Source organism: Suricata suricatta, chromosome 4 (assembly GCF_006229205.1).
Source record: "Suricata suricatta isolate VVHF042 chromosome 4, meerkat_22Aug2017_6uvM2_HiC, whole genome shotgun sequence".
Classification (NCBI taxonomy): domain Eukaryota; kingdom Metazoa; phylum Chordata; class Mammalia; order Carnivora; family Herpestidae; genus Suricata; species Suricata suricatta.
In genome coordinates this window covers 134,817,397-134,829,868 of record NC_043703.1, presented here as the reverse complement: position 1 = coordinate 134,829,868, position 12,472 = coordinate 134,817,397, and the positions used below count along the sequence as shown (strand labels likewise).

Here is a 12,472-nt window from a genome sequence, read left to right as displayed (position 1 = left end):
AACAAAAAATTCAGGTATAAGTGAATCTGCACATTTCAAACCCATGTTGTTGAAGGGTCAGCTATACATTATAAAGTAAACCCTCTCTGGGGGTACGTGGGTGTCTCAGTCGGTTAAGTGTCTGTCTATGGTTCAGGTCCTGATCTCGTGGTTCTTGAGTTCGAGCCCCACGTCGGGCTCTGTGCTGACAGCTCAGAGCCTGGAGCCTGCTTCAGATTCTGTGTCTCTCCCTCTCTCTGCCCCTCCCCTACCCATGTTCTGTCTCTCAATAATAAAGAAACGTTAAAAAGTTTTAAAAATAAAGTAAACCCTTTCCTATATGTTATGAAGTTTTCAATTAGGTTAGATAACATTTTCAAAAACTCAAAAAATATATTTTTTAACCTCTCACTAGATAACTTGCCAATAAAATATAAAAAGTAGCTACGCCAGGAATCCCAGTGCCCTATGCATGTTTTTATAGTCAAAAGAAAGAAACCTGGGGTGCCTGGGTGGCTCTGTTGGTTAAGCCTCCGACTTCGGCTCAGGTCAGATCACACGTCCGTGGGTTCGAGCCCCGCATCAGGCTCTGTGCTGACAGGTAGCTCAGAGCCTGGAGCCTGCTTCCAGTTCTGTGTCTCCTTCTCTCTCTGCCCCTCCCCCTCTCATGCTCTGTCTCTCTCCGTATCAAAAATAAATAAAACATTTAAAAAAAAAAAAGAAAGAAACCTTTAACGTCTGACATTTCAAAACAATGATGCACTGAAGAGCATAGACTCTGACTTGTTTTCCCTCTTACACAGTAATTTTTTAAATGTTTATTTATTTTGAGGGAGCATGCATGAGCAGGGAGGGGCAGAGAGAGAGAGGGAGGGAAGAGAGAGAGAGAGAGAGGGAGGGAGAGAATCCCAAGTTGACTTTGTGCTGTCAGCATGGAGCCTGACGCGGGGCTCAAACCCTGAACCGGGAGATCATGACCTGAGCTGAAATAAAGAGTGACATACTTAACTGACCGAGCTATCCAGTCACCCCTACACCATAATTTGTACTGGCTTTTTATAGCAGAGAAGATATTTTCCTCTGCGTGATCAGTAGTCTGTTTCACCTTTTTCCTTAGGAAGCTCAAATATGGATCTGTAGTTTGCCATAGAGTAGAGAAGAAAAAGCCACCCCTCCCACACACACACTCTTTGAAGATAATTGGAGGAGGAGTGGAGGGAAGATAGATACACTGAGCAGGAAAAAAAAGGCTAAGCCTGTGAAGGGAGACTTGAGTTACTGCCTGACCCTCCCTTAGTTACCCTCCCTAAGGCCTAAGGAGCTACAACTTAATTAAATGCTTGTATCTATCCTGTTGCTATTGTTAGTGGGTTAATCTGAGAGTATATGGCAGCGGTAGGCAGGGGGCCCATATTGCTTTACCTGCCTTGGGGATAGACCGTTCAGTTTCCAGACCATTAAATCTGGCTGTGTGTATCCTCCCTTGGAAAGTCACCCTTGGAAACAGACCTTGCTGGGAAAGTCTGGTTTGCTAAAACACATGAGTGAAACACATTATTTTAATGCTTTGGGCATCCCAAGCAATCAACTGAAACGGCACAATGAAGAGCTAGTGTTTCAGATTTAAAAATGCTTACTTTGAAAAGCACATTCCTTATGAACTACAAATAGATGTACAACTGTGCAAGGGCACCTGGGTGGCTCAGTCGGTTAAGCGTACGACTTCAGCTCAGGTCATGATTTCACGGTCTGTGGGTTTGAGCCCTGAGTTGGGCTCTGTGCTGACAGTTCAGAGCCTGGAGCCTGCTCTGGATTCCGTCTCCCTCTCTCTCTGCCCCTCCCCCACTCATGCTCTGTCTCTCGTCATTTGTCAAAAATGAATAAACATTAAAAAAAAAAAAACTTAGATGGGGCACCTGGGTGGCTCAGTGGGGTAAGCATCTGACTTTGGCTCAGGTCATGATCTAGTGGTTTGCGAGTTCAAGCCCCGTGTTAGGCTGTGTGCTGACAGCTTAGGGCCTGGAACCTGCTTCAGATTCTTTGTCTCCCTCTCTCTGTTCCTCCTCTGCTCACACTGTCTGTCTGTCTGTCTCTCTCAAAAATAAAGATTAAAAAAACACAAAATTTTTAGATGTACAACTATGCTTAAGTTATCCTTCTTTATTTAGTTAGTATGGTATAGTAGTTAAGAGGCCAGGCTCTGGTCTGATTACCTGGATTTGTATCCTTGTTCTGTCACTAGCTAGTCGCATGGTCTCTGGCCTCTGTGACTCAGTGTCCTTTGCAAGGATAATAGTTCCTATTTCATGTTTTTTCTGTGTTCATTAAGATTAAGTTAATACATGTTTGTAATTACTACTACTACCAGTAGTAAGAATAATGATACATGGTTCCTTAGCGCAGAGGATTTAAGTTACTTCCTTAGAAAAAGCAAAGGTTGCTTTGTTACCCGCTTCGCCAATCTTAAATTTGACCTGTTAATTTGCTTTTTCTGTTCTTGGTCACTTATGAAATAAGTAACTCTGCCTAAATCATGGTCTTGTGTTTTGTCTCAGCTTCTTCCAATGAAGAGCAAATTTATTAATTGGTTAAATAAATATATATTGAATGCCTACTATTTTTTTAATGTTTATTTTTGAGAGAGACAGAGAGAGACTGAGTGAGAGTGGGTGAGGGTCAGAGAGAGAGGGAGACACAGAATCCAAAGCAGGCTCCAGGCTCTGAGCTGTCCACGCAGTGCCTGACGTGGGGCCTGTTGATTTTTCCCTTGAAGCATTTGTTGAATCTATTCCTTTCCCCCTTTTTCATTTCCACTGCTATCAGCTTATGTCCTGTCTGGACCACTGCACTGATTTTTAGGAACTCAGTAGTCAACATCTTTTGTTGTTCCAAGGCAATTCCAGGGAAAAATAAAAATAGTTAACCCCACTTTATTTTTTTCAAAACAAAATAACATTTGTGTAAAATTTGTATATTCTTACCACTTAAGTTGATGATGTCATTGAATAAGAGGGAAAAAAAGAGAAAATAAAGTGGCACTGATGTTTAGCCAACATAAAGAGATTATCCAAGGGGCACCTGGGTGGCTCAGTTGGTTAAGCGGCCGGCTTCAGCTCAGGTCATGATCTCACAGTTCATGAGTTCAAGCGCCGCGTCGGGCTCTGTGCTGACAGCTAGCTCAGAGCCTGGAGGCTGCTTCAGATTCTGTGTCTCCCTCTCTCTCTGACCCTCCTGTGCTCACACTATCTCTGTCTCTCAAAAATAAATAAAAATCATTAAAAAAATAAAAAAAAGAGAGATTATCCAAGCGTATTTGAAAAACAATAATACAGAAACAGTTTTCTAAAGCTTCAAGCCTTAACATGAACTTTAGAGTTCAGAAGTCCAATCAAAGCATTTTCCTCCTTGGAAAACAATCCTATCTTCACTCTATGGTTAGGCAAACCAATCTCCTCTGAGACTGTAAAATCTCCCCTCCAGGCAGTACTTGGCAGGGCAGATAACTAATCAATTTGGAGACACTGCCTCCTTAAAACTGATTTCCATTTGGAAAGTGATTCTGGAATTTTTCTGTCCTGATACCATTGCTTTGTTTGGATAGACAGGCTACCTTTTATGTAAAGTTTCAGGGTATACACACACTCACACATACACATATATATGTATATATAAATATATATATTCTGTACTTACTTTCTCTACCTCTATTTTCTCTGCATCCTTCTTAATATACTGATTTAATCATGTTATTCCATTACTGAAAAATTTTCCGTTCTTTTTGGTCTAGTTATTTACTCAAAATGAGTTAATATTTTGGAAGTTCTTAAAGTAGTGCCTGGCACATATTATGTGCTATATAACTACCTAACAAATAAAAATTCAATTCAAATTGAGCACTTACTATATGCCAGCCAATGTGGTAGAGGTGCAGGATATGGTAGTAAATAAAACAGACATGGCCCCTGCCCTTAGAGGGTTTACAGGCCTTACTAAGTAACTGTATATGGCTTAGTCATGAAAATTTATTGCTGATGGGATGTGAAGTCATCTAATCCCACATTTTCATTTACAAATGAGGAAGGAAATTGAAATCTAAGAAGGCAAATGACATCAAAAGTCAGAAAGCTGATAGGAACACAGTCAGTGGTGAGCAGGAACCAGCTTAAACTGTTTCAAAACCATTGTTAAATTGAAAGGACACAGGTCTGAACCAAACTGACTCCATGACAGGCTTTAAGTTTCCCCTTTGTTCTTGAAGGCCTAAGTTTCAGTTTCCCAGAATCATTAGACAATAAAAGGGCACAGATTGCTCAACAGGAGACCACCTTCACAGCACCCAATCAGAAGCGGCCGGCTAACACCCTTAACATTCCTAAGGACAGGCCTGTAGATGGAAACCATAGATAGTTACCTGTTGTTTAATACTAGATTAACCAGTTACTCACCCCATGTGGGGGTCTTGGGCCCACTCTGTAATTGGTTATTTTCAAAGATATTCTAAATGTTGTCATTGGGTCCCACCAAAAGTAACGAACGCTCTAAACAAAATGTATGGTTAAAGTTGTTGCCAATAGTGTTATGCGATACTGATTGGATCACTGTACCTATGTCACAATTTCCTGTAACTGCCCCTTCCCAAACCCCATAAAACCCTGCTCAGCCCTTGTTTGGGGCTCTCAGCACGGATCTACTGCATTGGTGAAGTCTGTGAGCCCAAGCCAGTAATAAAGCCCTTTGTTTTTGCATGCGTGCCTTGGTCTCCCTGGCAGTCTCTGGTCTTTGGGGGATACTGCGATCTGGGCATAACAAAATATTCAGGAATTTTTTACAGCCAGTTGTTGAAATCAGCCATGGTAGGAATATTTACCCCATAGAAATCAGCAAATGGTACAAATCAAGCCTGTTTTTTTTTTTTCTGGGAAACTGGTCTACCAGGACACTACAGATTTAACCAAATTGAAACCAAGGTTGCCCAAACTCCTTGCCCAGTGCTTTTCATTCCAACCTATAGCTCCTTTGATCAGATTCTATATCCTATAGACACAGAATTTTTTGTGGTTGGTTCATTACCCATAAATCAAGTTCAAGGGCACCTCTTTAAGAAGCTTTTCTAAGAACACTTTCCCCAACCCTTCCCATTTATTATCACGTCCAGGTAGAATGATAGCTTACTTGTTTGTAAGTACAAGGGGACATCATCCCCTTTCCAACGGCAAGACATTTTTAAAATTATTTTTTGAATTCCTAGTTGTTAACAGAAAATGTAGCATGTATAGGTACACAATATATGCTTGATGAATAAATGTACAAGGAAAGAATAGACATTTTTAGCGTGTTCTATTTGTTGGAAGAAAAAGCCAGAACATTAAAAAAAATCTTGGACCAAAATGACCAGATTATTTTTTTTCTGACTTTACATTGCATAAGATATACTTAGCAAATTACTACCCTACTCTCACCTCATTTCCTACCTATTTTTTTCATGATAAGTATATTCTTTATCTACCTACTATTAAGATCCAACACTATGAATCGAAAATTGTGATAGTCTGGCCAAGGCAGGGCAGGTTTATCTTTGTACCATGATGAAGAACAGTAATAAAACTATTGACAACTTTTTTTACCTTCTGATTTTCTTCAGGGCAGTAAACACAAGGTTTTTTTTTTTTTTTAATTTTTTTTTAATGCTTTATTTATTTTTGATACAGAAGAGACAGAGCATGAGAGGGGGAGGGTCAGAGAGAGAGGGATACAGAATCTGAAACAGGCTCCAGGCTCTGAGCTAGCTGTCAGCACAGAGCCTGACGGAGGGCTCGAACCCACGAACATGAGATCTGACCTGAGCCGAAGTCGGAGGCTTAACTGACTGAGCCACCCAGGCGCCCCAACACAAGGTTTTTAAAAAAATATTTCTTGCTCAGACACCTGATTGGCTCAGTGGGTAGAGTATGTAATGTTTTTTAATGTTTATTTATTTATGTATTTTGAGAGAAATAAGACAGGGAGAAAGCCCGTGCTGTGGAGGGGCAGAGAGAGAGGGAGAGAGAGAATCCCAAGCAGACTCTGTGCTGTCAACGCAAACCCTAATGTGGGGCTTGATCCCACAAACCGTGAGATCATAACCTGAGCTGAAATGAAGAGTCAAACACTTAACCAACTGAGCCACCCAAGCACCCCAGAGCATTCAACTCTTAATCTTGGGGTCATGAGTTTGAACCCTACATTGGGTGTAGAGATTATTTAAGAAAATATTTCTTAAAAAAAAATAAAAAGAAAATATTTCTTGCTAAAAATTAAACAAATTTTACTCCAAAATCTAGGAGAAAAGTGAAGAATGTGAGAGAAGGGACATCAACTGGTCAGAGGGAGCCACCAGAGAGATCAAAAAGGAAATTGCACTATCCGAACTTGTTGAGGGTGGACTACTGGAGAGGGTCTTTCTGTAAACCTCCATCAGGAAGTAGGCTGGGCTCAGTCTGTTAGAAATCAGTGATTCCATATGTAGATGCAGTGATTCTTTAGTTTCTCTAGAAAACTAAAGGGAGAGGGGGAGAGAAGAGAAGGAAACTGCCCCAGTCTCATCAATTTAAAAGGTGTAATTTAAATTAAGCTTGAAGCTCCTTTCCGAAGTCTTTGATTCTTCAGGACAGTTAGGCCGCTTCAACTGCAAATAACCAGTTGTTGCAAATGGTTGAAGCTCTTTTGGACTGAATTTTTTCAAGGTCAAACGTTTAACTTCAGACAGTAACAACTGGTATTTGTAAGAGTTGCCATGGGAAAGCAACTGAGCGGCCACTTTGATGTGGAGAGCTGCGAACACTGACAACCCCCACTTGCAAACCTGGGATGACCCGAGCCATTTGGAAAGCACCAGCGGCCATTTTATTGCAGGCCAGATAACAGATCCAGGCGCCACCAGGACGGACGACCCCCACTCTCAATCTGGACTATCTCAAACTGTAATGCCTCACCATGGAATTCCAGTATCCTCCTCCCCACCGAAGCGAACAACCAATTGAATCCTGCCACCGTCCAAAGAAGACCCTACGTGGCTATCAGCCCACCTAAGCTCAAACCCGGAACTTCGGCACCCATAAAAGACCTTGCTCTCCCATATCAGGTGCGACTTCCCTGACTCCCCGCTCCAGAGTCACGGAACCTCGCCCGGGAATTGCAGATCCCAATAAAGGCCTTCTTGGCACCATAACGTGGTCTCTTTGTCCTCCCGTCTCTGCCTCCATCTATTAAACCTTACAGTATTTATAGTAGCTCTTTGTAGATTTATAGAGGACTTTAAAGTTAATCAGGGGCGCCCGGGTGGCTTAGTCGGTTAAGCCTCCGACTTCGGCTCAGGTCAGATCTCACGTTCGTGGGTTTGAGCCCCGCGTCAGGCTCTGTGCATTAGCTGTGCTGACAGCTCAGAGCCTGGAGCCTGCTTTCAGTTCTGTGTCTCCTCTCTCTGTCCCTCCCCCTCTCATGCTCTGTCTCTCTCTGTATCAAAAATAAATAAAACATTAAAAAATTAAAAAAAAATTAATCTACAAAGCCACATTAATAAAATCAACCAATCATTCTGTAATGCCCAAGTTATCAATATCACCCCAAAACCAGAAACTGCCAGGGAGACCAAGTCACGCATATAAAAGCAAAGGGCAGTTTTATTACGGCTTAGGCTCGCCCAGCCTACGTTCGGTCTCACAGCCTTCACCAACGCAGTGGATCTGTGCTGAGAGCCCCGAACAAAGGTGGGGTAGGGCTTTTATGAGTTTGGGAAGGGGAAGTTAAAGAAAATTGTGACATAGGTACAGCGATCCAATTATTATTACACAATATTATTGACAGCAGGTTTATCCAATTACAACATTTAGAGTGTTAACCAATTACAGAGTAGACCCAGGACCCAGGACCCCCACGTAGGGTGTAACTAACCTTAGGCAATAACTGATTACCTATAGCTTCTATTTCTTGGCCTGCCCTTAGGAATGTTAAGGGTATTACAAGGGTGGTCCCTCTTGCCTTGGGCAATGTGTGCCCTTCTATTGTCTCAAACCTGCGTCTTTACAATTCAATGACTGAAGGTTGCCAAAGGATTATTTGAAATGATGGCAGTGATAAACAATATACTTTACAAGGATTATGTGAACTCAAATTCCAGACTGTAAGGGAAAAGCTATTTTTTTAAGTAATTTTTGAGACAGCGCACAAGCGCAAGCAGCAGAGGGGCAGAGAGCAGAGGACCGAGGATCTGAAGCAGGCTCAGCGCTGAAAGCAGAGAGCTGATGTGGTACTCCAACTCAGGAGCTACAAAATCACTAGCGGGGAGACCATGAGCAGTCCTCTGATTCAGTTTCTGTAAATCTCCCTTGGTGTTCACAATTGCAGAAACTCAACGTTTAACCCTGTAGCATTTTTCAGGATCACAGTCTAGAAAAAAAAAAAACGGGACCAAGCCAGGGATCACCTAAGTACCTGAACATAAATCCGCGGCAGAAGCGAGTCTTTTGCACTTTTCTACTGGGGGACTGAGGAGGGGGTGGGGGATTGGAGGAGAAGCTGAGCTTTCCCACCGAGAGGTCTTCTAGGTGGAATTCATCCCGATCCTGTGCTTTCTTTCTGGCTTCTGCAACTCCTGCAGGACTGTAGCAAAGGCACATCCCGAAGGAGCAGAGGTATTAATTGCCTCACACCGGCGTAACAAACAAATATCTTGGTTCTACCGCTCTTCTCCAAGGCATTTTCATTTCACGCTTCTAAAGCTTTAGGATTTCCCTAGAGGGTTCTTGTGCTTTGATTCCACCGCAAGGGTGCATTTCCATGTCTATTCTCAGTGAGGACCTGGCACGAGACTTTTCCTCTTTCAAAGCAAAAGGTTGAAATGTCCATCGTGGCAGTGAAGAGGAGGGGCTCTAGCGAACAAGGAGCCTGATTACACAAAAATCTCAAGCCCTGCCCGCACCCCGTGCCTGAGCTTTATCCCCGCCATCCAGCCCGCCAACTCCCTCAGACCCATAGGTGTGACCAAAGCCAAGGACTACAAAACAGAGAATTCTGGGGGAAGGAAGTGACGACGCGGCCCAGGGCATGCTGGGCTCAGACGGGTGGCGCAGAGGAGACACTTTCCTTACCGCGCGTGGTTCGTGTGTGTCCTTCACTGCTACGAGTTGTAACTGGTATTTTTGTCATTTGTTGGGATTAAACGTTAAGCACCACTGGGTTTGGGTGCTGCTTTAAGTATCGCGCTGCTGCAAGCTAGGTCAGGGAATCTGCGCTGGAGAGCCTTCGCTGCTGCCCCCTGGTTCGTGCATCTTCCAAACAAGAAAGAGGGAATTGTCACAAATCCGAGGACTCTCCCTGGCGAGATCCAGCGGAGAAACAGCCAGAGAGAGCGAGTTTTCTTTTTCAGGTTTGGCTAAAAGGGGTGTGGAGAGCAGACAAAGGGTTGGAGCATCTGCGGTTCGGAGTTCAAAGCCAGGGTGAAGGCGATATGGAGTGGGACTGGGTGGTGGAACAGTAGTAAGCCGGATGGGTTAGCCCCATGGCAGCTCGGTATGTCTCCTTAGCTTTCAGATTGAATTGTGAGTATCAGCTATTTTCCTGATGTGGAACTTGAGGCAAATCACAGATGTTCTCTATGCCTAGGATAGAGATTAGGGGTTTGCTTGAGTGAAACATATGTATTAACCCGGACTGGTGGTGGTTTTTGATCTAGTCAGCTGGCAGCCATGAATGAATGGATGAAGAAAGGCCCTTTAGAATGGCAAGATTACACGTACAAAGAAGTCAAAGTGACAGCCAGTGAGAAGGAGTATAAAGGATGGGTTTTAACTACAGACCCAGTTTCTGCCAAGTGAGTATGGGTCCTGCTTTCCAGAAATCATGACCACCCCTCTTTGTGCTGCCGTACCTTATATTCAAACTAGGGAAGTAGATAAATGAAAGGCATGTAAGAATGCACGTGTAGGAATTGTATTGCCTTTGAATCTAAGTGCTGTTCAAACTGTGGATTACCTTGGAACCAGCCAGGTTTGTAGAAATGATACTTTTTTTTTCTGTTCCTACGTTTTTATTAGAAAATCTCAAACATACATAAACGTAGAGAGAATAGGATAACAGACACTAGCTTTACCTTCCCATTCAGAATATCTTTAAGCCATTTGCACAGCTCATTTAGCTTCCTTCGTAAATATCTCAATGTAGCTTTTAATAGCTAAGAACTGTAATAAATGTCACACCATTATAATTTTATTCATAAATACATCAATACATATTTCAACTGATGAAGACTCTTTAATAACCACAATAACATAATACCTAATAAAAGTAATAATAACTTTATTAACAGTCCTTGTTTAGATTTGCCTTGTTGTCTCAAAAGTATCTTTTTATATTGGTTTATCAATTTGGTTGATAATGTTTCTTAAGTATCCTGATCTGTGACTCTGTACTTTCTCTTTTTAGGTTTTTTTTTTTTTTTTTTTTCATTATTTTGGAGAGAAAGCCAGAGCGAATGAGTTGAGGAGAGGGGTAAAGGGAGAGAGTATCTTAAGCCGGCTCCATGATAAGTGTGGAGCCTGACTCGGGACCCTGGGATCAACACCCGAGCTGAAATCAGACACTCAACCAACTGTGCCTCCCAGGCGTCCCTTCTTTTTAGTTTTCTGTATCATTTATTTGTTGAAGAAGTGGGATCATTTGTCTTGCAGAGTTGAACACACATTCTGAATTTAGCTTATGTTATATTTGGATTTTAAGTTTTTCCACTAATGGCCTTATTCTGTTCCAGGACCCAATCTAGGATCCCACATTACATTTAATCATCATGTGTCCTTAGCCTCTGATTTGTGATAACTTTTAGTCTTCCCTTGTTTTTCATGACCTTGACGCTTTTGAAGAGTACCGATGAGGTGTTTTGAAGAATGTCTCTCAGTTTGGGTTTGTGTGATGCTTTCTCATAAGTAGCCTGGGGTTGTAGGCTTTGGGAAGATACCACAGAAGTGACCTCCCCTTCACTTCACATTGCATCATATCATGCGAGATGACCTGAGCCGATGTTGGACACTTGACCAACTGAGCCACCCAGGTGTCCCTACATGGTTTTTATTGTTTTGTTTTTTAAAGAGCTAACATTTGGCTTTGGTGATCGTGTTATTAACTCTTTTGTTTTCTATTTCATTAATGTTGTGTTTTGTTCTTTTCTTTGATCTTCTATGAAGGCGAGTTACTCAGTTGTTGTTGAACTCTCAAAGTTAAGTCTGTACCCTTCTTTTCTAATATCTAAGCCATTTATAAATCTTTAATGCTTTAACTGCATCCTGCAATGATTGGCTTTAGGCTAGACAAAAAGTTTACATGTGGGGCCCCTGGGGGGCTCATTCGGTTAAAGGTTTGACTTTGGGTCAGGTCATGATCTTGCAGCTCGTGATTCAAGCCCTGCGTTGGGCTCTGTGCTGACAACTCAGAGCCTGGAGCCTGCTTCAGATTCTGTGTCTCCTCTCTCTGCTCCTCCCCTGATCATGTTCTGTGTCTCTCAAAAATAAATAAACAACAACAACAAAAGAGTTTAGATATATAGGACCCTCAGTGAATACTTATTGACCAAGTACAAACATTTGATGGTGAGGGGATTAATTTTTAACAGGGAAGTTCTTATTCTGTATTCTTATTACCTGTTGGGGCTGGTGGCGCCTCTCATTCCATTGCTTCTTCCATAGTTTTATGGGACTTGAGGTGGGTTTTTTTTGCACATCTGCTCTGAACTTACTTTTCCTCCAAAGTATCGTCCTCGTGAACTTCCTAGAAGATGACAGCATATCTGTGACTGGAATTATGGGCCATGCTGTGCAGACTGTTGAAACTGTGAACGAAGGGGACCACGGAGTGAGAGAGAAGCTGGCACACTTGTTCATGTCTGAAGACTGCCAGGCATACAGCCCCGAGGACCTGGAGAAGAGGAAGAACAGCCTCAAGCAATGGCTCGAGAAGAACCGCATCCCCATCACTGAACAGGGAGACTCACGGAGGACGCTCTGTGTGGCTGGGGTCCTGACGATAGACCCCCCGTACGGGCCCGAAAATTGCAGCAGTTCTAATGAGATCATTCTGTCCCGTGTCCAGGATCTTATTCAAGGACATCTTGCAGCTGCCCAGTGAGAGGCCAAGAACTATGGATGCGCTTATTGAAATAAGGCTTCATCTTTATTTTTTCCTTCATGAAGTGTTTTGAATGTTAAATCCATCGTATTACAAGACTTCAGAGGCACGTATGTATGTGAGAGAGAGTTTTAATTCTCTATTGTTTTGGTAAAAATCAAAGATGTGGATTAGGAGTGCTAATAACCGTGGCTAGGATAGTATCACACGCACAGGGACATTAGAATTGGAAGAGTCTTTTGGGGGGGATACACCTCCATTTCTGTTGTGCAAGAAATGTATTTGGAAGAAATGCAACATGTTAGATTCAATATAAAATGTTGAGTTTGTTGCACTAACTGTA

The 12,472-nt window shown here is 42.5% G+C and overlaps 1 protein-coding gene across 5 annotated transcripts in view; it reads left to right on the top strand.

Moving 5' to 3' along the window:
- Positions 1-12,472, top strand: part of GEMIN6 (gem nuclear organelle associated protein 6) — a 27,555-nt gene extending 15,083 nt beyond the window's left edge. Inside the window, exons 1-3 of one of the 5 annotated variants that reach the window (XM_029937909.1) lie at positions 9,077-9,149; positions 9,689-9,826; positions 11,754-12,472. In XM_029937909.1, coding sequence (XP_029793769.1) covers positions 9,702-9,826; positions 11,754-12,129 — 501 coding nt within the window. In that variant the 5' untranslated portion in view covers positions 9,077-9,149; positions 9,689-9,701 and the 3' untranslated portion in view covers positions 12,130-12,472. Of the gene's footprint in view, positions 1-9,076; positions 9,383-9,688; positions 9,827-11,753 lie in introns of those variants that run through there. The other 4 variants (XM_029937908.1, XM_029937910.1, XM_029937911.1 and 1 more) reach the window with 4 other exon arrangements.